The sequence below is a fragment of the Malania oleifera genome, chromosome 9, assembly GCF_029873635.1.
Source record: "Malania oleifera isolate guangnan ecotype guangnan chromosome 9, ASM2987363v1, whole genome shotgun sequence".
Taxonomy (NCBI): Eukaryota; Viridiplantae; Streptophyta; class Magnoliopsida; order Santalales; family Ximeniaceae; genus Malania; species Malania oleifera.
This window is the reverse complement of record NC_080425.1, coordinates 77,481,823-77,509,474: the sequence shown is the minus strand read 5'-3', so window position 1 is coordinate 77,509,474 and position 27,652 is coordinate 77,481,823. Positions and strand designations below refer to the sequence as shown.

The 27,652-nt window shown below is 37.2% G+C and overlaps 3 protein-coding genes across 8 annotated transcripts; 2 read left to right on the top strand and 1 right to left on the bottom strand.

Annotated features, from left to right (window-relative positions):
- The first annotated feature begins 453 nt into the window (after positions 1–453).
- Positions 454–8,945, top strand: LOC131163822 (uncharacterized). Of its 5 annotated transcripts, none has more exons than XM_058120601.1 (10): positions 454–572; positions 1,192–1,376; positions 2,564–2,618; positions 2,959–3,016; positions 3,425–3,519; positions 3,626–3,729; positions 5,419–5,547; positions 6,339–7,414; positions 7,538–7,698; positions 8,577–8,945. In XM_058120601.1, the coding sequence occupies exons 2-9, from the start codon at positions 1,252–1,254 to the stop codon at positions 7,675–7,677; spliced, it is 1,782 nt and encodes a 593-aa protein (XP_057976584.1). In that variant the 5' UTR covers positions 454–572; positions 1,192–1,251; the 3' UTR covers positions 7,678–7,698; positions 8,577–8,945. The 5 variants fall into 5 exon arrangements, with proteins under 5 accessions (XP_057976584.1, XP_057976581.1, XP_057976583.1 ...); XM_058120600.1 differs by having other exon boundaries at positions 467–572; positions 1,189–1,376; XM_058120598.1 differs by having other exon boundaries at positions 6,339–7,698.
- Positions 8,946–12,408: 3,463 nt separating this feature from the next.
- LOC131163821 (bifunctional UDP-glucose 4-epimerase and UDP-xylose 4-epimerase 1) lies at positions 12,409–17,244 on the top strand. The gene is made up of 9 exons (XM_058120595.1): positions 12,409–12,927; positions 13,326–13,375; positions 13,707–13,842; positions 15,097–15,198; positions 15,353–15,580; positions 15,859–15,940; positions 16,465–16,547; positions 16,660–16,751; positions 16,865–17,244. The coding sequence occupies exons 1-9, from the start codon at positions 12,733–12,735 to the stop codon at positions 16,947–16,949; spliced, it is 1,053 nt and encodes a 350-aa protein (XP_057976578.1). The 5' UTR covers positions 12,409–12,732; the 3' UTR covers positions 16,950–17,244.
- A 7,473-nt stretch (positions 17,245–24,717) lies between these two features.
- Positions 24,718–27,364, bottom strand: LOC131164445 (DEAD-box ATP-dependent RNA helicase 47, mitochondrial). Of its 2 annotated transcripts, none has more exons than XM_058121629.1 (2): positions 27,225–27,364; positions 24,718–26,747 (listed from the first exon to the last, which is right to left on the bottom strand). In XM_058121629.1, exon 2 carries the CDS (start codon positions 26,611–26,613, stop codon positions 24,931–24,933), a length of 1,683 nt encoding a protein of 560 aa, XP_057977612.1. In that variant the 5' UTR covers positions 26,614–26,747; positions 27,225–27,364; the 3' UTR covers positions 24,718–24,930. The 2 variants fall into 2 exon arrangements, with proteins under 2 accessions (XP_057977612.1, XP_057977613.1); XM_058121630.1 differs by having other exon boundaries at positions 24,718–26,629; positions 27,225–27,346.
- Between the last annotated feature and the right edge of the window lie 288 nt (positions 27,365–27,652).

Below are 27,652 nucleotides of genomic sequence, written 5' to 3'. Positions count from 1 at the left end.
TCATTCCTTATGCAAACCCATTTGGGAGGAGACCAACTAAACTAACCTTGTACACTTACAAGGGCTCTAAATTTTCTTTACTTCAGTAAATAGGAAATTCAGAAGCCTTTTTTCTTTTTTCCAAGTCTACCCCTAATGAAAAATAAAATGACAAAAAAAAAACACCCAAATAGTTAATATTAAAACAATAAATTCTATTTTTGTCATTAAAACAAATAAAAGCTAAGAAATAATAAATGGGCGGGGATCTGCTGGATCCAAGCCTAGATCACCTTACACAAACCACTACGGAGGTTTGAGAGAACAGACGCTATGGTTATGGGGGGAAGGGGAGGCCGTTAATTTCGCCGTTAAAACAGCGAAGCAATACCTTGTAACGGAAGTTTTAAAGAGGCCTTTTAAAAGGGCCGCAAATCGAACTCACCAGTTACACTTCCCCATTCAAGTCTCTTCCGCACCTCCCCCCCATTTTTAACCTCACTCGCTTTCCCGCTCTCTCTCTCTCTCTCTCTCTCTCTCTGTAACCTAATCTGCATCCATCTCCAGGTCTCATCCGCGGCTTCGAATGCAAGGTTAGTTTCGCTTGTGCGAATCTCTGTGATTCATAGCTTCTCCTGTGTTATCACATTTTTTGATTCTTTCCATCGTCGTCGTCTTCTTCTCTGTTTTGTTGTGGTCGGCGGTTACGGTGTTTTGTACTTTTGTTTATGGAATTATGAATGAGGATGCGGATGTGAGGAGCCCTAGAGGTCGTTTCGTTGTTCGTTTTGATTTCTGGCATTGTTCTTTTTCAGAAACTGTTTGGTTGCCGGAAAACCGAGGAGAAATAGTTGGTCTTTTGCGAAATATATATATGTAAATGAAAGCGAGGTTTGAAAACTGAGAATACTGGCCTAGTAAAGAAAATGAAATTTAGAGATTTTGAAACTCATGTGTCTTGGTTCTTGAAAAATGAAGGCCTCCGTTTAACTAACTTGAATAACTGATCTTAGCTCGGTTGAATGGAGGGTTTTGGTGACGCGGTTTGCGAGCACAGGATTTCTGTAATTCTATTGTGTTTTCTTTTGCTTCCTGCATTTTGTTAGCATTTGAACGGGCAATTAGGCGGATTTACAGATGGGATTGTTGTGCACTTTGAGTCAATTGGGTTCGATTTTTTGGTAAGATCTATGTTGGTATTGCTTGCAGCAGGATTGAAGGCTTCTGCTTAGTTTTAGTGATTGGAATTGCGAAACGGATTTGGTGTAGGCCATGGGTGTGGTTAAAAAGGAGGAGTTAAAGGTGGATGAATCCCAAGAAGCTGGAGTCTCTATTTGTTCTACATTCTCCAACAGCTGTTCTGATACAGCTACTCCGGCAACTGTCTCTGTTCAACGGTATGTTTTTTTCTTGATCAGCCTTTGTTCAATGGTATGCCTTTTAAGCACATATATTTTTTTTTGTGAATATATATTTGTGTTTTAAATGTATTGACAGCTGGAACTTGGAAGTTCTTAGCTCATGGGATATTCTTGTAGTTGGTTCCTTATTTTTGTTTATCTCTTCTTACAGAATTTTAGATATCAGAAACATGTCCAATGAAGCATCAGTGGTTTTCTGTATGCTTAATTAAGACATTTGTGGGTCATTCGGCACTATTTGCATGCAAAAATAGAGAATCCATTATTGCTGTAATCAGTTTCCATCTTTTGGTTATATTTTCCCATATGCAATTGAACTAATGACTTAGTGGAATGGATTGAGAGCCAGAGGGAATATAAAATTACATGGGAGATATGTAAAAAAATATAAGACCAATTTCATCCCATTATGTTCTTGTGCACCAAACATACGATAAATCTTTATACTCTATAGCCTGAGCGCTTGGAGTTGGCCATGTCATCTGTTCTCTCATTAATTTTCATGACATTGTTTGGCCTGTTTTCTGCTTGGTCTTCCTATTGTCCCTTTTTGGTGCCTTTATATTGAATTTAATCTTTTTATCATATAGTTGCAATCATAGTTATTTGAAAATGCTAACACTAGGCGAACCACATATTGGTACAAACATTCCAAAATGAGGGACATTTTTGTTCCCGAACACTAAATCTAACAATCCAAAGTTCTAATTCAATATTGTTCATATGACACAATTTTTTATTAGGTAAAAGTGTGGAATTATGATATTTTTGTTCTATTTCTGCTGTTATTAGTCTATTACACAACAGAAAGTCTCTTCTAGATTTCAAAACAGATCAACATCCTCTCCAAAATATATAAGTGCGGATACACTTTTTTCATGACTATATCTAATTAAGTGTACCCCTAACGTTCCGCATTGTAGAGTATGTTCCTTACCGCGGTCCTGTTCCCATTCCACGTTCTAGGTAACATTAGTTGCAATATTGTTCTTGAATGCAGACAGCCAAACTGTCTTTGATGACTTTCCCTCAACTTCTCCCAAGTAGTCATGACCTGATGACCTAAGCCTTTGAAAGAATATTTCTGTTTTTCAATTTTACTATTTCCTGCATAAAATTGTATTTGGATTTGTGAATATGATGTTGGCTATTATTTTCTGTAGGAGGATGACTGGTCCCACCCGACGTTCAACAAAGGGAGGCTGGACAGAGGAAGAGGTTGGTAGTTGGAGGTTATTGGTTGTATTTTAGTTTTTTATTACCCTGATCATACTAAGCATTAGTAATAGCTTAATTGGTGTCCATAGCTATTTGAACCTTGAAGTGTCAACTGGAGATTGGTTGATTGGCCTTTGACGTTTTCTGGTTGAATTGTTGTGAAGCTGTTCATTAAAATGATTCAAGCAGTGCATATCTTTAGAAATCCTGAGTTTCCTGGCTCATCTATTGTTGGATGAACTTTATTCCTTCTTGTTAGTTGGATCCTGTAGTTGCTCAAGCTTCTTCATTTCTTGTAACAGCATGGTTTCTTACTTTTTGGCTCTTTATTGATGGACAGGACAATCTTTTAACTGATGTAGTCAAGAAGTTCAATGGGAAGAATTGGAAGAAAATAGGTAAAACTGCTACTTTGCCTTTTTTTTTTTTTGTGCTTTATGCTTGTGGTTTCTCCAATATCAATTTGGTTTTTAGGGTCAACTGGGTCTTTTTTGACGAAAAATGTCTTCAAGATTGGTTATTGTCAGCCATTTGTTGGTTTCCAGTTAGTTAGGTTTGATTATGACCCCGAGTGACCTGGGTTTGTATTAGTGGTTTGTTTGATAGTCTAGTTACTTATTCTGGGCAGTTTTATTTTTTCCTTTTTTATGATTATAGAATGATGGTTCTTTTGAATTCTTTTCCCTTCATGATGATTCGTAAAATGGAAACAATTTGACAACATATGCCTAGAAACTGGATATGAACAGCTAAGTACTCCTTTCCTTTTTAATGGTCTTCATTTGATTAGTTTATGTCTTGCACAGCTAAATATTTTCACACACGGTCAGATGTTCAGTGTTTGCATCGCTGGCGGAAGGTTCTCAATCCTGATCTTGTTAAAGGACCATGGACAAAGGAGGTAGTGTTCAAAACCTACTAGTTTTCAGTGCTAGGAGATAGAATGGATGTATGTTCCTCATTATGTTACTGATGTGTGATTGTGATCTGTTCCCTGTTTTTTTCAGGAGGATAATTCTATAATTGAGTTGGTAAAAAAATATGGTTGTAAGAGATGGTCAGTTATTGCAAAGTACTTACCAGGTCGCATAGGCAAGCAATGCCGTGAAAGGTTGGTCGTGTTAGTTTCTATTTTATTCGTACAATCTCTGACAAGATATTTTGGTAGTTGGATAATTTGAGGTCTGAAGAATTGTGTAAGAGTGTTTTAACTTTGGGAAGTTTCACGGGTCTGGGTAATTATCATGCTTTGAAATTCTACCATTTCTCTTAAATCATGATACCTGTGAATTTTGTTTTGAAATATCAAAGTACCTACCAAAAAAAGGAAGATAACAGACATGGAATTTTAGATGTCCTTCAAAATTTCAGCTGAGAGAGAGAGAGAGAGAGAGATTAAAGAGGTAAAGGGGCTTTATTAAGAATAAAGGTGTTAAAACTGCAAAGTTAATAGGTTTAAGTCATAAATTAAACAATATCCCCTTCCCTCACCGTACATTAAAGAGGTAATGGGCCTTGTAGTAAGAATAAAAGTATTAAAACTGTGAGTAGGTTCATATCAATAATTAAACAAAATTTTTACCTCTCCATACCCTTTTTGTTCCTAGCATCAAAATATAATTTGTGCTGTTTTTGCTTTTAATTCCTTAAAAGTCTGCCCTTAAATATTGTGCATAATATTTTCTGGGGTGAAGGATTGAAACTAGCTGCATAATTTTCATTTGTAAGTATGCATGAAAGCGCATGGAGCACATATGGTAGTGGAGAAAGGAGATGGAGCTTGAGATTTCCATGTTGGAGGTTTTACTTTCTAACCTTGAGAAGGGGTGAGAACTAAGAAAGGGTATGGTTATGGAATGGGATGGGAGATGGGCTGGGCTACCTCCCATTGTGTAGCTGAGGCCTAATTAGCCTCTAGTAGATCCCTCAAAAAATAAAGGACTTTGAATTTGAAGTGTCCTCTTACTTTGTGCTCTTGATCCACTTTGTTTATGACTTTATATAGCCTCTCTGCCTCCCCTCCCCCCAAAAAAAATTCCTATTACTACCATACGCATCATTATTGTTTTTTATTTTCTTGGGTTGAAGTGGTAAAAAAAGGTAAATGAATAATTGATGGAGGACCACCTATACCCCCTAGGCCACCCATTTAGCACATGGATTTTAGGCATAGGCTTAAGAAAGTTTAGGAAAGATGTGTATGGAGGACCTCTTTGTACTTTTTTAGAGACTTCTTTTAGTATTTGTAATTATGTGTTTAGTTGGGTCTTATTTGTAAATATGTGTTAGTTGTATTAGTGGTTTAAGCGCTGGACTTGCTAGTGTATGTACTGATATTGTTTGAATCAGATTGCAGCTTCCTTCTCTCTCTCTCTCTCTCTCTGGTTCCTGCTGTTCTCTCTCTCTGTTCTTCTTTTTATTTCTTTCTTTCACCATCTTTAATCCTCTTTATTCTCATCGAGTTAGATGAGCCCAATTTTGGGCAAGGCATTTTGTTTTATGCCTTTTTTATGTCAGAAAGAACAGTATGCCTTGCGCCTGAAAATTTTACTTGTGTAGTATGTGTCAAGAATTTCTTTTATTTCCTTTTTTGATATTTTCAATGCAGTGTGTTTTGTAGTGTCCAGAACAGGCTGTACAGTGTCTTGAGACTTTTCAGATAAGATCAGATGGATGTGCTAAAAAATTTCCAAAATGCAATACAATTTTGCAATAAAATATTTTGCATTAACAATGGGTCTCCCCATTTAAGTGATAAAGATGGTACAAGAATTCTGATGTCCAGCAAATGATTTTTCAGGTGGCACAATCATTTGGACCCAGCTATAAAGAAAGACGCATGGACTAAAGAAGAGGAGTCAGTTCTTTGCTTTTACCATAACATTTATGGGAATAAGTGGGCAGAAATTGCCAGGTTTCTACCTGGAAGGTATGCAATGTTGTATTGATGATTAATGCCACTTCTTTTTAGGGATTCAATAAATTCATATATCGATCATTCCCATGAATGATGACTTTTATCCATTAGACCAACTCTGAATTCACAACTGCATGAAAATGCAGATTTCCTGACACAGCATGATCTAACCCATTGCGGGAGAGCCCTTTCTTAACTTTTAGGTTAAATGAGGAAAACAGTAATTTCAACTTAATGTAGGTATTTTTGTCCTGATCTAACTTATGATGGTTTATGTACTGATTATTGAACCAAATCCTGAAAGACAAGGCTTTTGTCTCAAGTCTGCAAATTTTGGGTGGAAGTTAAATCTTTGGGATTCTAGAGTTTTGATATTGTTTCTATTTGTGTTTGTTGAGTAGGGTGTGGTTTTCTTTGAATAGCTATATCCTATTTTAAAATTTTGGGTGTTCATCCAAAATATAATAGATGTTGTAGATTGGAAATCTATATGTCAAATTGGTGATCTCCTGAATCTACTGAGAAGGGATCATCAAGTAGGAAGTTTTATCTGCCTGCTTATTTTATTGACTGATAGGTTGTGATGCTTATTGTAAAATTCTGACATTTACTGAATGCATCCACTCTGTACATGAAATGGTTGTATGTAATTGTTTGTCAAAAGAAGTTATTTTTGCTTTTTGTTGATGTGATATAACCTTTTCATAATTTAAATCTATTTGTTTGTCAAAAGAAGTTATTTTTGCTTTTTTTGTTGATGTGATATAACCTTTTCATAATTTAAATCTTTTGGCAATTGACAGGACTGACAATGCAATAAAAAATCACTGGAATTGCTCAGTGAAGAAGAGGTTGGATTCGTATTTACCTCGCAGTGCTGCTATGGATATGCATGGTGCTACTCCTTGCAAGATGTTCAACTGTGAAACAAGACCAGAATGTGCAGAGGTTAAAGTTTTGAGACAGGGTGCAGGGGAGACGGTGTCTCTCACTCTGGATGGAGGCTCTGAATATAGTCTTAATTCTTGTTCAACTGATCTGGTTCTTGGAAATGCTAATGGAGCTGAGAGCCAGTTAGAATCAAGACATATTTTGGGACAGAACATTGGTGAAACAGTCTCTATTGATCAGGAAATAAGGTCAGGTTGTAGTTTTGACACTTGTTCAACTGACTTGGTTCTTGGAAATGCCAGTAGCAGGGAAGGTTGTTTAGAATCAAAATCAATTTCTTTAGGAACTGGCGTGTCTTCAAAAGGAGAGACTAATGATATTGTAACTCCACTAGATGGGTTCCACTTTGATGAAGAAGATGCTAAGACTAGTGGCTTGACTAGTAAACCATGCAGAAACAATGCTTGCTATGAGCCCATGTTAGACTTTTCTAATGATGTTTCCTTGGATAGATCTACTTCCACCAGAAAAAATTGTTTTCCTTCTGAGGTTGCTCTTTCTTTAACTTCTGGGAGAATATTTGGATCTCCCAAGGGGCCTGGCAGCTGTGGCTCCGACATGATCAACTTAAAACTTGGGACCAAATTGGAGAGTCCCTCTTCAAGTGTATCAATTTTTGGATTTGTCGAGGACAATGGTCAAGTAGGCAAGAGACACAAAGTCAGTGAAACTTCCCTGCATTCAGGTGATGTAAATAGCGGTTGTCTTGCTTATGAACCATACCAGCTTAAGGACTGGGCTTATGCTTTGGGAAATGGTAGTCTTCCAAGTGGGGGCCTAGGCAGTTCATTTTGCTGTTCAACTCCACCTAACACTGCACACCGTATCTCTCCTAATGGTGTCAGTCCAGAATCTATACTAAGGAATTCAGCGCTGAGTTTCAAAAATATTCCATCTATTATAAGGAAGCGAACTCGCAAAAAACCTGGTAATGCCAACCATGCTGATAATACCCCCATGCTTGCACTGACAATCTCTTGTAATTCTAGCAGGGAAGATGTTCACAAGGCTGAATTTGTTAATGTAAATCATGGTTTGCTTTGTAAACCAGAAACTTCACTTGCTGTTGAATCTGTGGGAAGAAACTTGGAACATGCGTTTGATCTGGAGTGGGGTCCCGGAAATGCTAAATATTGCATCTCAGCTTCTGCCAGTGCATCTTCAGATGTTAGTCTTGGCATACGGTGTTGATCCTCAGAGATGATTGAATTGGTTAGTGTTTTAATATTTTTCATCCCTTCATCCTCTATTAGTTGTCAATAAAGTTGCTAGGAAGGAAAAAGATACACCAAACTGTTGAACTCCAACTTGCTATAGGATTTTGATTTTTCAGTTATAGTGATTCTTTGATAAGTGAATGTGCATAGATATTTTATTATAATTATTATTTAAAAATAAAAAGAGTATTCATGGAAATTAGCTTGGGGATAAGAGATGACAAGGTATGTGTAGGATCTATGCTTCTTTCAAGGCATGAGTATGTTTTAGTGACATTATTATCTCAGTAGTTTTACCTAACTTGTTTATTCATTTTTATAATATCACAGATGGTTTTTTTTGGTAGTTGCATCCTTATAATAATAAATTCTGCTGGATATGTTGCTGGATTTGGCATGCTATTTTGTTCCTTGCATATACATCGATGCACAACACAAGCATGCAGACAAGTGCATGCACATGCACTTCCCCTCACGCAGAAAGAAAGCAAGGACCCTAATGCGGTGTTTGGGATCATGGATTGGATTTGGGTGGATTTAGACAAATTTCAATATAATTCTATATTACATCTTATCGAAATGCAATACAAATCCAAATCTAACGCCTCTCCAAACATAGTGTAAGTCCTAAATGCCTGTTTTCCATCTCAGGAAAGTGTATTTTTCTTCAAATGCATTGGCAGTGTGCTATCTAATGAGGGCTCTGTGCCCAAGGTGGTTTTTACTGAAAATTCATTAGTTAATGAACTAATTGTCCTTAAATGATTGACTCTACTGTTTCTTCTCCTATGATCATGTCTTGAACTGTTTCTCTATTGTTAGTCCAACCTCCCCTAATATATATATTTTTTCCTCTTATTTGTCTCTTGGCAGTGTAAAAATTTTGACATGCTGATGCATTCGGTAGGCCAGTATAGCGATTTTGAAATTTAGAAGAGAAGATCAACTGGATCATGAAGTGGAGACATTTTGCTGCACCTTGGCTGGATAATAGAGATAGGCACTGTGAGGACATTTTAACGGATTTGGTTGAAATTCCAGTTTAAGTGCTATAGATTGGGTGTAAATATATAGGTATTTTCATTTTTTTGGTTGGGTGTGAATATATAGATATTTTGATTTTCTTTTCATGCTATACTGTGTTGATAGGTGTATCTCATCAATTGAGTGTGAGCGAAGGCTGTAAGACTTGACATATATAGGTTGGTTGTGTTTTAATAAAAAAAAAAAATTAATTTTTTTTATTCCATTTCATTTAATTTTTTTTTCCCATGTCTCGTGCTTATCCACCAGAATTTGTGCAATAAATGGGGGATAAGTGTTAGACGTGGATCCATGTCATTATAACGCTCAAGAATTTATCTCGAGATAGTGCTATTTACAAAAAAAATAGCTTGTTCACAAATAGAGCAATGTTCTAAATTTCATGCTTATTCCTTTCTCTCCTTCGATTATATATAATAAATACTAGATTTAGTTGCATTTAAGCAATAATTGTTCGTTTATTGACTTTTAATGTAATAATCTTTGTAAAGGTTGAACCCATTGAATGCATGTTCGGGGTTATGGGATACCCAATTCATATTTGGTCTCAACATATTTTAAAGAGATTTAATTTGGTGTATTTGGAACAGGGTTCACTAAGAGTAGTTCAACTTTTGTAAAATTTCCTTGATTGGCTTAAATGCTTGTTGCGCGTCATCCATACGCATATACCCCTTTAATTCTCTTCGACTACATGTTTTATATCATCAAGCTATTTAAATTCTTTTATTGGTCAAAGTCTTATATGCTCCCTAGTCCATCCTATGGAAGTTCATTGGAACCCAACAAGCACCCCCTCTTCATTAGCCACTTTTTATTATAATTTTTCACATTCTAACCTAGACCTCTCCTTAGTAATTATATGATTGCCCCTATAAATTATATCCTTAATGATGTTCCATCGCATCATTCTTGAAGCAAGGATATCGTATACTCATTCTTGCATCATTTCCTTTTCATCCCATTTGTAAGTAACGATACTTTGCCTTGATTCATAAAACCACTTTTACATTTTATGATTCCACTAGTGAGGAGTGATTGAAGGTGTAATGCTACTTAGCAAAAGAAAAAAGGACACTACAAGAAGTCCCATGCTGAAGACAATGAAAACACAATGGACTCATACTTATGACTCTTCCATCAAAATTTCCATGCACCTATTGTCACCATCCCACCTCAAGCCACCACACCAGGTCCACTTGTTGACTAGGAATAATATTGATGGTACCCTCACTTGTTTTGGATCTAGGGAGCATGATGATGGTGCTTCCCCAACCCAAGAAGCTCCCTTTAATTCAAATCATTCATGAAATTTTTCAAATGGCACTCTAACAAAGACCATCTTAACAAGTTTCCTAATTTTTAGGTTTGATTTCAAGTTTTCTACACAACCGAAGCTGCTATCCAACCATATCCTAATGATAATGTATGAAGTATTGTGTAAAGACATACTGGCATGCCAAAGAACATATGATGAAATTTATGGAGATGATTTATTGATCTAGAAGGCATATACTCAGTACGTCAACCACAAATGTGGACTAAAATGGAATTTAGTGGCAAGTTAGAGGGCTTGCCTAAGGGAAGAGTAGTTTTAGTAGTAACCATTGTTGCTTAGGAAATTGATTCACCATGGCTATTACAATGGAAATGGGAGCAAGTCATGATTTTATGTCCATGTTTCCCATAGATGAGACAAATTTTTATTCATATTTTGATCTATATGACGACTGCAAATGAAAGTGCAAGGGAATCACATGCAAATCGAAGTAAATAAGGTGTCAAGAGGCAAAGCTCTAGGAGAATCCTTAAACAATTAAGTCGATAAGAGTCTTAAGAAAGAAGAAGGAATGCAATAGTAAGGGGTTGAATGGCTTACCTTTCCCTTGGATCATTGGTTTACAAATAGAGATGGAGTCTGTCATTGTCTAATTACTCATTAATGAGGCTAATTATAAGAAATATATTTTAATATTCCTTTTGTTTTAAGTGAAGCCTATGTTAAAGGAAAGATCTACTGCATCCTTTTATCATCTAATTCTAATACACCTTAGGATGTATGATGGGATAATTCGAATACACCTTAGGATGTTTGATGGGAATGTGTAACATGATTCAGATATAAGAGGTTAGAGATAAGAATAAAGGAAAAATTGTATAGTAGATGTGAAATAATTCAATACAAAAAAGAAAAAAAAATTTATTGTGAGACAAAGTATACTTGTGCGAGGACATGAATTAAACTTAGTTTTAAAATTGTTTTTTTTTTTTTTTTTTTTTTTTTTTATGGATTGGCATAGTAATGGTAGATAAAGCCCAATTTTGTAAAATATGTAAAATTTTGATTTTTCACGCAATTAAAGCCAAAAATAATCCATTGAGTTTTGTAATTTTTAAACATTTCTATTTGCAAAACTAATGCAAAACAATATCCTCTTTATTTATTTATTTATTTTTTATCTTCTTTAGTTTAACAAATGAGAATTCTTATTAGTAGGTAATGTGTATGTCATAGGCAAGGGTGGCCAAACAGGTTAACAGGCTGGGTTCGAGCAGGTCATTAACGGGTCGAGGTTAGTTAGGTTTGGGTTTAGGTAGACCGTTTATTAATGGGCGATTATTATGTGAATCCAAACTCATCCGTTTAATAACCCATTTAAAAAATATAATTTATTTATTTTAAAAATTTTTAAACATTTCATATAAAATGATATATATATATATATTAAAAAAAAACACTCCATTTTATTTTTAAACGGGTCATAAACTAGGTGACTTGACCTAAACGCGCCTAACCCTATTAATAAACAGGTTGGGTCCGGGCTGACCCATTTATGAACGGATCAGCTGTATTAAATCCAAACCCGATTTAAATGGGTGGGTGGGTCACCCATCGGGTTTTGACGTATTTTGCCACCCCTAGCAATGGAATAAGGAAATTACCCCTTAACTTTTTAACAACTAAAATATTAATGGGGAGAATCATGTTACTCATCAAAAGGAAAGATTTAGGTTTAAGTTTATCTCTCTCTCTCTCTCTCCTAATTGAAATTTCCTCAATCAAAGATTTGAATAATTTTTATATTAATAAAGATATATTGCTTCGATCTGTTATCTTGATTATTATCTAAAATCTTAACATGTGATTGAATCAATATATACTCAAAAATTAAATGTCAATCACAATATAACAATAGGCTACAATAATATATTGTCATGATAAAATATTTTTAAAAAATACATTAGCCTAGTGACTTCTCCCTCACTTTAAATATTAGCTTAAATATTAATTTTTTAACCGAAGGAATCCTAAACTAAATTAATTCTATCTATTTGTAATATATAAGACAATAAATAGCATAAATTATATATATATATATATATATATATATATATATAAAATTTTACACTTTACGTATTAAAATTGTTTTTTTGTTTTTTTTAATGTTTTAGCTCGGGTAGATTAATTTTGGTGACGTGGCTAGCTACAATTGAAGGATGACGAATGCCACGTGGTGGGCCTAGCCATGGGCCAGCCGGCACCAAATTATTGCTGGGTCCTTATCCGAGTCAGTTCCAGCGGGCGCCCCCAACATTACCAAAATCACTAAAGCATGCTTGCGCGTACTTAAGACGGCCTTAAGGTTTGATTTAGAAAGACAGACAAAAGACTTTTAAGCGAAATGTCACCACGCGCCTTCATGCGCGTGGATTGTCATCTCCCTCACCCTTCAAAATATTAACTGCAATAAAGCGCGCCAACACGCAACTTGTCGAACGAACAAAACAAACCCCATTATTAAAATCTCCGATTCCTCCTCCTCCTCATCTCTCTCTCTCTCTCTCTCTCTCTCTCTCTCTCCTCTGCGTACTTATCGACTCGGAGGCCCAAACAAGTCTTCCTTGATTTGCTCAAGCACACTATCTCTGCTTTCCGAAATACTAAAATACTCTCTCTCTCTCTCATCATTTTTCTGTTGCGGCAATGGCGTCGGCGGAGCAGACCATACTGGTGACCGGAGGAGCCGGTTTCATCGGCACTCACACCGTGGTTCAGCTACTGAACGAGGGGTTCAAGGTTTCGATCATCGACAACCTCGACAACTCCGTCGCGGAGGCGGTCCAACGAGTTCGGCTTCTAGTTGGTCCCCAACTCTCTAAGAACCTCCAATTCACTATCGTACGTGATCCCCGATTCTTGCTTCCTCTCTCTCTCTCTCTCTCTCTCTCTCTCTCTCTCTCCAGTTTAATTGCTTTGTTTCAGCGTCCTGTTTGGTTGCCGAGAAAACTTGGGAACCCAGAAAGAAAAGTTTGGATCTTGTGTTCCGCTTTGTGGGTGTTCCTCATTTTTTTTTTTTTTCCTGGGGAACGACCTGAACGTATTAAGTAGTGTTTGGGAGCATGGATTTTGAGACTTTCATTTGGATTTGTGTGGATTTAGATGGAACTAAATATTTGTACTCTATTTTATTCAAATCTACACAAATTCAAATCCGATTCCCAAATCCATGCTTCCAAACGCAGGGTTAGGGTTTTAGTTTGGGTTTAATTAATTTTGTTGGTTTGGTTCGGTTGCAGGGTGATCTGAGAAGTAAGGATGATTTGGAGAAGCTGTTTTCGCAAACAAAGTATGTGAATTTTTCAGGATGATGTTTCAACTCACATTATGAACTTGATAATGTGGATTTTGGCTGAACAGTTACTCTGGTTAAGGACTGATTCCTGTTCTTGAATAATTTAGGCTGTGATTGATGTCCCGTGCAAACTAAATTTTGCTTGTATATCTTAAAATTCTATGCATATATAATTCAGAAAAAAAAAAAAAAAGACAATTTGATCCAAATGGAGTTTCCAATCTCGCCCTTAATTGATTTTGGGACGTTCTTCTTGAACTGTGTTCATATGAGATCCTCTGATTTCTGCTGTGGAATTCTTTTTTGGGTTGAACAAATGATACAGATTCGATGCTGTGATCCACTTTGCCGGCCTTAAAGCTGTTGGGGAGAGTGTTATCAATCCTCGTCGTTATTTTGATAACAATTTGATCGGTACGATTAATCTTTATGAGGTCATGGCAAAATATAGATGTAAGAAGGTGGGTTTTTGTTATATTAATTGATATTAATTGATTTGCCTATTTTGGCCCAATTTTTATCATTGAGATTGCTATTTGTACTATCAACAAATGAGAAAAATAACCCCTCTGAAAGAGGATTTGCCCAAATTTCTTGCCTTCTGGTTCTTGTTGAATTGCCATTGATTGATGTTTTTAAATGCTCATTATTTCATTATGTATTTTTTATGATTTTCTCCTTCTTGATGAATAACATCTATTAGATACTGTATATGCGGGTTCTTGTATGTAGATAGGAGACAATGTTGCATGCAAGTAATGCAATGTTGTAGAGCTTGTCAAGAAAGGAGAACCGGGCAATCCTTATGAGCTCAAGTGTCGAGTGGCAGGTGGATAACCTAGAGATGACGAGGGTATAGAGAGAGAAGCTCTAGGTTAGACTCTAGAGAGATAAAGTCTTTAGTAAGAAGTGAGGGTCAAAAGATCCTTCAAATGGAATGAGAAGGATGATATTTGTAGTGCTAATTAGGAGTGAGGCTGTGGTCCATCTATGGATGATCATGGTTGTGTATAAAGTTTTGACCAATGGGAAAAAGACAATTTGACGCATCTAATGGTATAACGGCACGCAGTTAGAAAGAAAAATAATAAAGAAATGCCACGTGTTGTGACCCGTGAGTGAGACTTGAGCTAGCTAAGGAAGGATTGCGTGGGGTTGGGCCGCCCTTAATGGACCCTGACTTGAGTCCGTCAAATCAAATTTCTCTGTGACATCCTAGGACCTGTGATTGATTGAGAGACCCGCCACATGTCTTGTGATCAATCCCAAGCCCACGTGCAGCACCTACAAAACTTGTGAGATTAAAGGTTAGTAAAACATTTAATTAATGATTGATTGCAAACCATACTGATGTTTTATTATGTGATTGACCAAGATTAAAGAGGGCATCTACAAATACAAACATCCCAATTAGTATTACCTGGAACTGGAAGACTGCCTTTTGATGCTAATTGCTAATATTTTTTGGTCATTGCATAGAAAAGAATAAACATAATAGAGGCATGGGGACGATGAATTGCACTAGTTCAAACAAGTACAAAAAGATTATTTGAAAATTGTTTCTGCCGTAGAGGAAAAGCAACTCCTAGACAATCTTACTTGCTAACTGCTAGATTATAGGGTTATATACACCAAATGCCTATTATATTGGTTTCATAGTACATCTTTGTGCTTTGTTGACTGATGATGTACGAATGAAATTTTGTGTGTTACAGATGGTTTTCTCATCATCTGCAACTGTCTACGGCCAACCTGAAGAAATTCCGTGTGATGAAGATTTTGAGTTAATGGCTATGAATCCGTATGGGCGGACTAAGGTGTGGATTCTAGGAGATTTTTTTTCAGCGATTCTGACTTTAGTTTGATTTTGAAAGTTTAACAAATGCCTTGGAGTGGGAATAGCTGGTTTTGGGTTTGATGTTGTTCAATTTCCTTTACTGCCTAATATTTTGTTTATTTTTGTCTTGCTAGCTTTTTCTTGAAGAAATTGCTCGAGATATTCAGAGAGCAGAACCAGATTGGAGAATTATTTTACTGAGGTACTTCAATCCTGTTGGAGCTCATGAGAGTGGTAAAATCGGTGAGGACCCTAAGGGCATCCCGAACAATCTCATGCCCTACATACAACAGGTAGCTGTTGGTAGATTGCCTGAGCTTAATGTGTATGGTTATGATTATCCCACAGAGGATGGTACAGCGGTAAGTTTACATTTTAAATTTTTTTTTTCCTCAGAAGATGCATATAAAGATGGATAGGATAAAATCTCATCATTGAATGACGTCCATTTTGTAGTTTTGTCCTCATGAATTGTGGGTATGCTTGATGTCGGCCATATAATATGCTTTGCTGACCATGATTTTTTATCTTTTTTACAATCTGACAATTCATAACTTTCTGGTTTGATCCCCTTAAGTTATAAAAGCCAGATGCATAACTTCTATGCCTTGTATGCTCTGATTGTTTATTTAAATAACAGATCCGGGACTACATTCATGTTATGGATTTAGCAGATGGCCATATTGCGGCTCTTCGGAAGCTTTTCAAGACAGAAAATATAGGTGACTACTTCTCATATACATACATAACTTCACATTATAATGGACCCTTTGTTGCTTATTCACCTTTGAATGGCAGTGTGAAATTTTCTGCTTGAAAGAAGCATTTCCTTTACACTCTGCTTGTAGGCATGGATTTCATGCCTTAGATTTGAATTGTGTGAACTTGGATGAAAGAATTTTGTACTGGGTTTTGCCCATACTCATATAAATTCGAATGATACTCGATGTTTGGGAGCTTGGATTTTGGACTTGGATTTCGATTTAAGTGGATTTGAATAAAATACAAAAATACTAAAGTAATGTTTGGGAGCATAGACTTTGGGGCTTGAATTTAGATTTGTATGGATTTGGGCAGAATGCAGTATAAAATTGTATTGAGTTTCTTTCAAAACCATACAAATCCAAACTGCAGCCTCAAAATCCATGCCCCCAAATGGTCCAAACTTCAAGCCTCAAAACCCAAGGTTGAATTTTTCATAAAATACACTATCATTTGGGTGTTTTGAACACTTTTCCTGTTTTAGGCTGTACCGCCTACAACTTGGGAACTGGACATGGTACATCAGTACTTGAAATGGTTGCTGCATTTGAGAAAGCATCTGGCAAGGTGATTGTCCTTGGATTTCTAGTTTCTCCTCTCTCTCTTTCTTTCGTGCGTGCCTGAACACAAACATAAAGCTTGGTACGCATCTAAACTCGCTTCTATTAATATCTTTCAGGAAATCCCTATCAGACTATGTGCAAGAAGGCCAGGAGATGCTACAGCTGTTTATGCTTCTACAGAGAAAGCTGAGAGAGAACTTGGCTGGAGGTAAGTTCATAATCATTTCTTTTTCCATCCAAAACAGTAATGTTGGATGGTATTAAGTTGGTAATAAGTAGGGCGCGCTCAATGTTGACAACCTGAAAAATACCTTTTTGCAGGGCAAAGTATGGCATAGAGGAGATGTGCAGGGACCAATGGAAGTGGGCAAGCATTAATCCATGGGGTTACTTGTCCAAGCCTTGAACATATTTACAAGCACAGAACAAGTTATACTTGACCCTTCAAATTGCAGTGGGTTTCAGAATTCCAAATGGAACTACATTGAATAGGTCTATTTTTAACTTATAGAGTCGAGGGGTGTTGTACAACTTGTCACAGCTCCCCCCCCCTTCCCCCGAAAAATAATATCTATTGCTCAACTTCAGGTCCATTTAGTTGTGTATTGCTGGGTTTTAGTTCTCGCTTAGCAAATATTATATTTACTGTAGTCCAAGATTGGGCAAATGCATTTAAGTTCAATAAATTGATATTTACAAAAGTGTTTTGGAATGTCATTATTGCTTCAGAACTTGTAGAAAATGTAGATTAATCTTCTGCCTTTAGTAGTGTAGCTGAAGGCATCAGCTGTTTGTTTACTCTTTTAGCTTGCAGCAAGGTTGAGTTTTTCCAAAAAGAAAAAGAGAAATGGTGAAAGATCAAAACACCCATGAGCTCTTGATATCAAAGCAAGAGACCATTGAAGAGCAAGGCCTTCTCACGTTGTGCCATATGAGGTGTTTGGGCAGTAGGAAGCTCCCACACAAGGCAGACGATTTGCTGGATAAGGTTGACCCATTTCAGGTTGATGCAAGTGACCATTGCCTCTCCCACTTCAGTGTTGGGTGATGACCTAGTACAGCAGACCCGCAGACAACCTCTCCCCACCGTAACCCTCTTTTTTCTTTTCTATTTTTCAATCAGCAGTACATAGAATGTCTACATAACGAAGTCCAACATTGAAAATTTAAATTTATTTATCTATTTGCACGTTGTTTTTAAGGATTATTTTCTTTTTAGACTAGTATTTGATTTTTGATTATTTTTTTAGGAAAAGATTAAATATAGACTTTCCCAGAGTTGACAAGAAGGATCTGTTCCATCCCCTGCCTCCTACCTAAGTTTGAGGGTGATTTGCTGACAATTTTATCAGTATCACGTTCTTATTAGCCCAGACACCAGCCATTAGGTAAAGAATGCCCTTTGATGCCTACATGGCATCTAGTGATTGGTCCTATGTTAATTTTCATATTTACAAAAATTGACTGTAGAGCATTAGCATATGCTGGAACTTGGAATATGCCTTTTGGCTTTTGTCTATGAAATGATACAGGGTGTTGTTAGCTATACTTCGGAGTGCCTACCATCACTAAGCCAAGGCCCCATCTTTTGGAAAAAAAGTTTCGAGGAACTTTGTATGTGGATGAAGTTGAAACATGGAAGGAGAGATCCCAAGGGAAGAAGGGAGAGAGTTGCGGCGGCTGTGGTGATGTGTGCTGTGGATAAATGTTAGTGGATCACTGCGCCAGCATTGTCTTGTACCTCAGTGTTGGAGAAATAATTGAAGGAGAAAATAAATTTGAATAAAAATAATAATAAATAAAATATAAATACTTATTAAAAGTTGAGGCATGAGAAGTTGAAGTTGATTTCATGTTTACAAAGAAAATACTTCTATGCATCTAATCACTGCACCACCGGGATTACTTGGGAGGCTTGGTTTCGTGTGCAGGCTTGGTTTTGTGTGCATTGATAAATACTAGGCTTATAGGAGTTATAATATTTAGTTATCCAACATAGATGGAAATACAACAACAAACAAACAACAAAACCAAATTTTAGTCCCACTAGGTCGGATCGACTGTATGAATCATTTTCTGTCAATTTATACGATCATAAACCATTTCTTTTGATAGATTCAAAGATATTAAATCCTTACTCATCTCTTTTCAAGTTATTTTAGGTCTATCCCTACCCCTTCTACTACCCTCACAGTAACTAAGTTACTCTTCCTCATAGGTGCACTAAAGAAAAAGATTGGAGGAATTGTAGCAATCAAGCAACTACTTAAAATATAAGTAGATTCAAGAACTAGAAAATAGGAAGATGGGTGGAGAAAAGAAAAGGAGAAGAAAGAGAAGAAGGGAAAGTGAGTGATGGGATGGAGATGTAAGGCTTGGAGCAAGCCTTATACAAGTCTCAGTCAAATTCTACCATAAACATTATACTTACCATTTCAAGAATAAATTAAAATAAAAAATAGAAAAAAAAAAAAAAAAAAAAACCCAGCAATACCAATTCAAAAACTGCTGCCATAAAATTATTTTAAAGGTTATGAAAAACTATTCAAGTAATTTGAAACATCACCAAAACCTTGTTACCTATACCATTTGTTCACCCATCCCTGGTTGCCTCTACAAGGTGGAACTTAAAGGTTTTCTTAGCATATTTCCAACCTCTTCCTCGTCTTGGCTCTCCTCTCTTTTGTTTTTGCTCTCATAATGGCAATGGTAGCTCTCTCCTCTCTTTTCTTTGCTCTCTCACTAGCAGTGGTATCTCCATCATCAAAGAAGAACCAAAGTGGTAGAGTGTATTCAAGTTTCAACTACTTGGAATTATTGTAAGCATTAGTCGTGGGTTCAATATTCTTTAAGGATTTCCACTTTGAACATTTACGAGTTTACATAGTGATTGCCAAGACCAATTCTTGCAAGGCTTCTCTCTCTCTCTCTCTCTCTCTCTCTCTCTCTCTCTCTCTCTCTCTCTCTCTCTCTCTCTCTCTCAAGTATTGCTACATTGAGGTTGCTTTGGTTCCAATTCTTGAAAGGTTTTGGTAACATTGTGTCCAGAGACCCAAAATTTTATCTGCTACATAAGGATTAACTTTTTGTTTCCCTTCTCCAATTTGGTTGCAAAAAGTATTTTGAATGCTTATCCATTAATTACGTGCAACAGTTGGTGTGTTACCTCCTCTTTTCATTTTCTTCAGTAATAGTATCAGCCATCCAATAGATTGAATGAGCTTAGCCGACTATGGCATGACTCAATGACAAGGGCAGATGAAGTACTGAAAGAGGCTTTGGGTTTGGTTCCCAACTAGGTCACCTTTGATTTGTCTAGTGCTAGTTGTTGCGAGCTCTTGGATTTGACAAGGAGGTAAGGGTCTTAAGGACCTCGACCACATTAGGTTCCCGATTATCAAAAAAAGAAAGAAAAGATTGAATGGACTTCTTAACTCTAGTAGTGCACCATTGTTTCTGTTGAAAATCTCTTTTGTTGCTTTCATTGCAATTGCATCTAGGGCTCCTTTATCAAGCTACAAGCTCAGTAAGAGAATTATACAATGATGACACCTCGTGTCTGTGGATCAAGTGGGTAGATCAATTTTCTCATACTCTATTAATCAAGTAATTCCTTTGGTTTTCCAAAGTAACCTGAAAAAAAAGGGGAAAAAATGAAGCTTAAAAAATATAGATGTGATATCGATTTGAAGCATCGTAAATACAATCAATCAGTTTGATCACTATTGATGATGCAAATGATTGCTTGATTGGTATATTTTTGGGATTTATTTATTTATTTATTGTGTAAAGAACTCTACTTGCTTTGGAATATAAAATTGTTAATTTGGGATTCTATCTTTTCAAGTGTAAGTCTTAATAAAAATTCTTAGGCAAAATTCCAATTTCTTGAACCTATGTTGTCAGACTAATCTTCTCATTTTCAATTAAGTCATGAACAATAACTTTATATGACCATAATAATCATTAGAAGATATTTAAGTCACACAACAAATAGGGGATTACCTAGCAACAAAATAGATCATGCAATACCTGCAATATTGTTGAACATATATTTGGTGAAATTAATATAAAGGAAAATTTATATATATATGGAGAGAGAGAGAGAGAGAGAGAGAGAGAGAGAGAGAGAGATTTATGTTTGTAGGGGTACAAAGCACTTACTTGCCTAACCGAGCTTATCCAAGTGCATGCGGAGGGCATTTGGACTATTAACCTACACAGCTGAGCCGTCTAGCAGACTTGTCTAGTTGAGCTTGCCTAGTAGACCTACCCATTAAACCTAGCCAGCCAAGTTGCCTAGTAGAATTGCCTCGTCAAACTGCCCAATAGACCTACCCAATAGAGCTCCTAAGTGGCGGCAAGATTAGCCAAAGGCAACCAATTAAGCCCAAGAGTTCCCAAGAGGATGCAAGGTTAGCTAAAGGCAACCTATTGAACCCAAAAGGCATGAAGACCTCCAAGTGGAGGTAATGTTGGCCAAAGGCTATCTATTGAGCCCACGAGGCATAAAGACCTTCTAAGTGGAGGCAAGGTTATCTAGAGGAAACCTTTTGAGTACACAAGGCATGAAGACCTTTCTAAAGGAGGGGGCAAACTTATAAAATAGGCTCTTAGACTAGGGGGCAAAAAAACCAATAGAAGAAACCATTCAAAACTTTGACAAAATTTTCAAAAGTTGGGGCGAAAAGCTCCTTTCATTGATCTTGCAAATAGAATTACAAAATGGACAAAGAAAAGGGAAGAGAATTGCATAATGGTCAAGATCAAAAGAAATACAAGGACTTAATCCTGCTCACTATTGTCATCGTCACTTTGTTGCTAGTAACTTGCTGAGCTCACGCCAATCAAGTCCAAGTTAGGAAATTTTGCAAGACTTGGCTTTTGCCATTCTTGAAAGCAACTCTATAGGTGTTAAAGGAATACTCCGATAGGTGTCTCATCAAGAGTCACATAGGGGGAGAAAACCTCATTTAAAAGAAGTCTAAGGTCAAGGAGGAGATCGATGGCACCTCGGCTAAAGAGAGCATGTGAGGGGAGTAATTTTTCCTCCATCGACTTGGTTCAATTTACCAAGTAGAGCAAACGGGGGCATTTGTAGGGGTACCAAGCACCAACCTACCCAACCGAGCTCATCCAACTGCATATGAAAGGCATGTATGCTATTGACCAACCTAGTCGAGCTACCTGAAATACCTACCTAGCAAACCTACTCAGTTGAGCTGCCCAACTGAGCTACCTAGCCAACTTGCCCAATCACTCATCCAAGCACACATGAAGGGCACATGTGATACCGACCTATTCAAGCAAGTTCACTTGAATACACACGAGGGTCATGTGCATTATCAACCTCAAACTACCTTGGCTAGCCTTCCCAAGTTATTTGAAGAGTGGAATAAGTAAGAATTACCCATAAAATCTATCATGAGCAATTGAAGTTTTCAACCACCCACATATTGAATGGGAAAACCATATCTAAACGACAGTTAATCAATAAGAAACTAGGAGATAAAGAGAGACCAGGGAAAAAATGTACACATATCGTGATGATGCTCGGGTATACCTTGTTCTAATGATTGTTCGATTTTCCTTCTTAGTGAGCTGGCTGGACGTAGAGATCAATTGATCAATATGAATCTTGAGAGTGTGCCAATATTGGCATGTTTGGGTCGATAAAAGAAAAAATCAATTAATCGGTCGCCGATCTCAACATATGATCCCAACATCTTGGCCTCTCTCTCTCTCTCTCTTCATTATTCTAGACCTATTTACTAACTTAAGCAATAGAGAGACCCCTGAGGTCACCAAGACCTCCTAAGCCTATTCCCATCTTGCATATCTCAAAAGGTGACTATGAATCTTCATCAACCTCCTATTCTATCAATCTTAAATGTTGCACTCTTTTTTTTTTTGGCATCAACCATGGTTTGAAAATCGAGACCAAATCGGCTGGTTTGACCTAGTTCAACCAGACTCCCTCTCCCTTTTTCATTCTTCCAAACCTATTTACTAACTTAAGAATCAAAGAGAGCCCCCGGAGATCACCAAGACCTCCTAAGCCTATTCCCATCTTGCATATCTCAGAAGGTGATTAGGAATCTTCATCAACCTCCCACTCTATTAATCTTAAAGGTTGCGATTCCTCTTTTTTTTTTTTTTGTCATCAACCATGGTTTGAAAATCGAGATCAAGACGGTTGGTTTGCCCTAGTTCAATCGAAATCGGTCACTAGGCCGGTCCAATCAACTCACCAAAATAGAAAATACCTTGAACTAAGTTCGACTTGGTCAAATTGGTCCAAACTGGTCAGAACCAGTTTGAACCAAGGTTGAAGGTGAGTCAACTTGGTCCTTTACTTTAGAAAGGGAAAAAATGTTAAGAGGATTGGAGGAGGCCTAACTTGAACCTAGGACGCATAGGAGGAGAGAGCATATGGCTTATCACTACGTTAATTTGCTGGCTACATTAAATAATGGAGCATATTTTATATATTATGCTTTTAAATTACTTTTCCCAAGCTAATAAATTCCATCTTCATCCAATAAAATAGAAAAGTAAATAAAATAATAAAATAAATAGGGCAAAAGACATTCACCTACCCTGAGGTTTGACAAAAAGATAGACACTTCTTCTAAGGTTTCAAAAATCTCAAGGACCTCTCCTGAAATTTGTCAAAAATGACACAAACCTCTCATGAGGTTTTAAACATGTCACATACATTCCGTGAGATTTGGCAAAAAACACAAACTTCTCTTTGAAAAACTTATTTTTTTTGTAAAAGTTTGTGTCTTTTTGACAAACCTCAAGGGAGGTTCTTGGAATTTTAAAAACCTTAGGAGAGGTTCTTGAAATTTTTGAAACTTTAGGGGAGGTTGTCTTTTTGTCAAACCTTAGGTGAGGTTAGTGTCCTTTATCCAAATAAATACACACTAGGACAACAAATACTTCAACTTCAGCTAATAATTTTTGAATAAAAATAAAATAATAAATTATAAAGGATATTTTCTAAAAACAAGAAAATTAATTAAAAAATTTAATTAAGGTGGCCATTAGTCATTATTTTTTACTTTCAATGAACTAATTTGTAATTCCAATTAACATCTTTATAATATTTATATATGTAAATGGTGTAAGATTATTTTTGCAAGGAAATATTGTTGCATATAATGTTAGGCATATATACATATTACATAGTATAGCATATTGACATCACTGGTTAGACCAGTCGGACTGACCCGATGGCTTCACTAGGTCAGTCATCGGTCTAGATTCTAAAACCATGGCATCAACAATGTTGTTTGTCACGCTAGGGTTAAACAAAAAAATATTGTTGCATATAATATTAGGCATATATACATATTACATAGTATAGCATATTGACATCACTGGTTAGACCAGTCGGATTGACCCGATGGCTTCACCAGGTCAGTCATCGGTCTAGATTCTAAAACTATGGCATCAACAATCTAGGGTTAAACAAAAAACAAGCCTCGCTAATGAGCTTATTCGGGCTCAAACTTGCTAACGGGTAATAAATTGAGCTTGGTTTGATTCCTGGAGAAACAGGGCTATTAGCATCATCTCTACAAGTATGTGCCAATTTCATGATAAATGCAAACAACTCATTCCTAATTCACTTCCACCCACAAATAAATGCATGGTAGGATTTGAATTGTATTGCTGAAGGGTACTCAGCTCAACCTCTATGCGAATCAGTTGGCTCTTTAGTGCCTATTTCTTCCTCGAGTCCTACAGAAAGCTAGCTCATGCATCAAGGCTAGTGTCTTTCTCGACTTGACTTTTAAGCTAGGGAAAAAGGAAAGTAAGTTGCTGAATTCTTTCATTAATATAGCAGCTAGGTATCAACTGCAGAACATTTCTAAAACAAAGTTGCAGCATTTTGACCATAGCCTGAGCATTATGGGAAACACTTGCATTCGGCAAAGGTAAGTCCAAAATCTGTGCCTACATTAAGACAAACATAAGACAAGTGGAGAGGCAAAAAATAAAAAATTTGACAAAGCTTATATCATCCCAATTATCTCAAATATAAATTCCATCTTACTGCTTAAATGGTAATTTGGATGATTTGTTCATAGTAATCTAGGTTACCACTTACTACGTCACTAATAGCTAAATAATTTAGTACTTGATAGATAACACACTCGGGTCGATTGTGCCAATATACATGCAGCTGTAATCTATTGTATTTCATTTCTCAATAAAAATTTGTAACTGCATTATAGGGAGCAAATTGTATTGAGGAATTGTAGCAACTTCGGATACATTCACCATTGCAGGAATGACTAAAGCCCTAAAACTTACCTATCCATAATCAGGAAAGGAAAAACTGAGGAAAGTTGTCCTGCGAGAAGCCACTAAAGGTCCTACTTTGGGACCTCTGATGTTTCATCTTCTTCTTCTTTGGAGACAACTATTTTGCCCTCGGTGAACTCACAAGCCTTGATGGGTACCCCAAGCTGCCTCTGCAGCTTCTTCACAACAAACACTTCTGGTTCCTCACATATGGTGACCACAACACCTTTCCTGCCAAGTCGACCTGTCCGGCCAGCTCGATGTGCATAATGAATCGAATCTGTGGGTAAGTCCAGATTAACCACAAGATCACATTCTGCCACATCCAAACCTCTTGCTGAAAGCTCATTTGTGACCAGAACTCGCACCTCCCCATTCTTGAATTTCTTCAAAGTCGTTGATCTGCCAAGCTTGCCAAGATCCCCGTGTAGCTCTGCAGCCTTCATCCCACGAGCCTCTAGCTTGAAGACAGCATCCTTTAGCTGCTTAGTATGATTCATGAAAGCTATCACAAACTTAGCATCAAGTGCGTGAATGCATCTCCTCAAGGTATCAATCTTATGCTGTAACCTTGTGACACAATAATAGTGCTTCAAAACTGGGGGTAGGCTCTCTGCCACTGCTTGAGCCTGCAAACTCGACTGTGACCCAGGGTTAGAAGTCCCTGACAAATTAACAGGCCCAGCACTGACAGCTTCAATAGGAGTGACACTTTTGGCTTGGACAAGAAGTGGATCCTGCCCCCAGCTTCTGGCTGCCCTTACCACTGCAAATGGCACTGTTGCAGACACCATAATAGTCTGGCGCTCAGCCCGCCTAGCAAGAGGACCTTTTGAACTATGGGGGCCTGCACTGGGCCTTCTACCTACATGTTCCAATATCCGTTGCATATCCTGACGGAAATTGAATGAAAGAAGCTCATCTACTTCATCCAAGACCAAGTAACGGCAGCCATGGGTATGAAGCTTCCCAGCTGCACTTATCTCTGCAATCCGCCCGGGTGTTCCAACAACAATGGAAGGCTTATTTTTCTTCAGGCCTTCTTCCTGCCTCGATCGGTTTGCACCCCCAACAAGCTGCTGAACCCGTTTCTTGTCAGCAGGTCCCAAGAGCTTCTCAACCTCCCTCACAATTTGCATGCCCAGCTCCCTTGAGGGAGCCACGATTAGTGCTTCTATGTCCGTCTTATTCCCAGGTTCATCACCGCCATTGAGAGACTTACCCTTCAGTGGACCAACCTCAGAAAGTATTGGAAGCAGATAAGCCAAAGTTTTCCCTGAACCTGTGTAGGACTGGATCACAACATCATGATTCAATAAAATCGGGGGAATTGCTGCAGACTGAACATCAGTTGGAACTGTGAAGCCTTCCTTCTCTAACCTCTCTATCAACAGAGGTGGAAGGCCAAGCTCAGAAAATGATTTTGCAGAAAATGGTGCTGCCTCTATTTCCAGCAATTTTTTCGTAGCAATAGCATTCACTGCATTGCTTCTAACCAATTTCATTTTGCTTTTGGGAGCTTCAACAGGTGAATTCAGCTGCTGACGCTCACTTGTTCTCTTCCTGTATGTTGTTTGGAACTCGCTTTTGAATCCAAGGCTTGCTAGAGTGAGAGGCCCATGTTCACGATCGACCCGGCTGAGAAAATGTATGCTGCTGTGGAACCGTGATATTCTGCAGATGTTTGATAACTTTCTTAATGGTAAAGAATCACCAACAAGAAGTAGCAACCGTGTTGAGGCTATTGCCGCCATCTTTTTGTAGGTTTTCCTGAATTATTATTTTATCAATCGTTCAATACATAACCCAAACATCCAAGCAGCAGCATCATAGGAAAGCAAAGGGAGCGAAAAGCTTCTAGTTTTTGGGACAAGGATTGATTCTGAAGCTGCAATTTTTTCAAATGCATAAAAACAAACACAAGGTGAGCATTCCGGTGCGCCACAATTCCACAAACAATTTTAGGGCTTTCAATCATCCAGACAATAGAAGAGCATTCCGTATGTAAGCTAGAACGGATTTTAAAAAAATAAAAAATAAAACGGAAGAAGATAAAAGATCATTTAAGTAGAAAACCAAAAAACAGGTTCGTAATCAGAACTCCGTCTGTACTGCAGAACATGAAATACGAAATTCATTTTCCGTGGGGCAGAGCAATGAGGGGAATTTTCTGATAAGCCCTAGAGGAGAAGCCATTCAGCAGACCATCAAGCGATAGTACCTAAGACTTAATCGCACTCCTCAATGGATTATCAGCATTATCAAACCATAACGTTTACAAGACCAACGTTACTGTAAACCCTAGCTCCACACATGCGCGCGCACAGAGAGAGAGAGAGAGAGAGAGAGAGAGAGAGAGAGAGACCTCCGGGAAGGGAGAAGGGTAAGTGACAGTCCGCTTCAGTGGTGGCCGGTGGGAGGCACTGGAGATGAGTCGATGAGAGGAAACGATGAGCATCGGATTTTGATTTGTATGTTTTCATTTTTATTTTAAAATTAAACAAATTTTAATTTAAGATTTCAGTTAAAGTTATTAAACATAGGGTAAAGAAAATATTTGTATTTTTAATAAAATTTTAAAGAAATTGTTGCACCTTTATTTTAAGATTTTTTTTAAAAAAATTGAAAATAAATAATAAAAATAAAAAATTCTAAAAAATAAGACCTCAAATTTATTTATTGAAAACAAGAACTCATATTTTTAAAGGAATCATCAAATTAAAATTTTGGTATTCAAATTTTGTTAAATAATGTGCTGAATTTTAAAAATATACTTCAAATTTAAATTTTAAT

Bases quoted from the DNA above. Each gene is read 5' to 3' on its own strand.
- LOC131163821 (XM_058120595.1), top strand. From the start codon at position 12,733: ATGGCGTCGGCGGAGCAGACCATACTGGTGACCGGAGGAGCCGGTTTC. The intron at 15,581-15,858 runs GTAAGTTTACAT...TTTAAATAACAG, and splicing joins CCACAGAGGATGGTACAGCG to ATCCGGGACTACATTCATGT. The intron at 15,941-16,464 runs GTGACTACTTCT...TTCCTGTTTTAG, and splicing joins TTTCAAGACAGAAAATATAG to GCTGTACCGCCTACAACTTG.
- LOC131163822 (XM_058120598.1), top strand. From the start codon at position 1,252: ATGGGTGTGGTTAAAAAGGAGGAGTTAAAGGTGGATGAATCCCAAGAA. The intron at 1,377-2,563 runs GTATGTTTTTTT...TATTTTCTGTAG, and splicing joins GCAACTGTCTCTGTTCAACG to GAGGATGACTGGTCCCACCC. The intron at 3,520-3,625 runs GTAGTGTTCAAA...TGTTTTTTTCAG, and splicing joins AAGGACCATGGACAAAGGAG to GAGGATAATTCTATAATTGA.
- LOC131164445 (XM_058121629.1), bottom strand. From the start codon at position 26,613: ATGGCGGCAATAGCCTCAACACGGTTGCTACTTCTTGTTGGTGATTCT.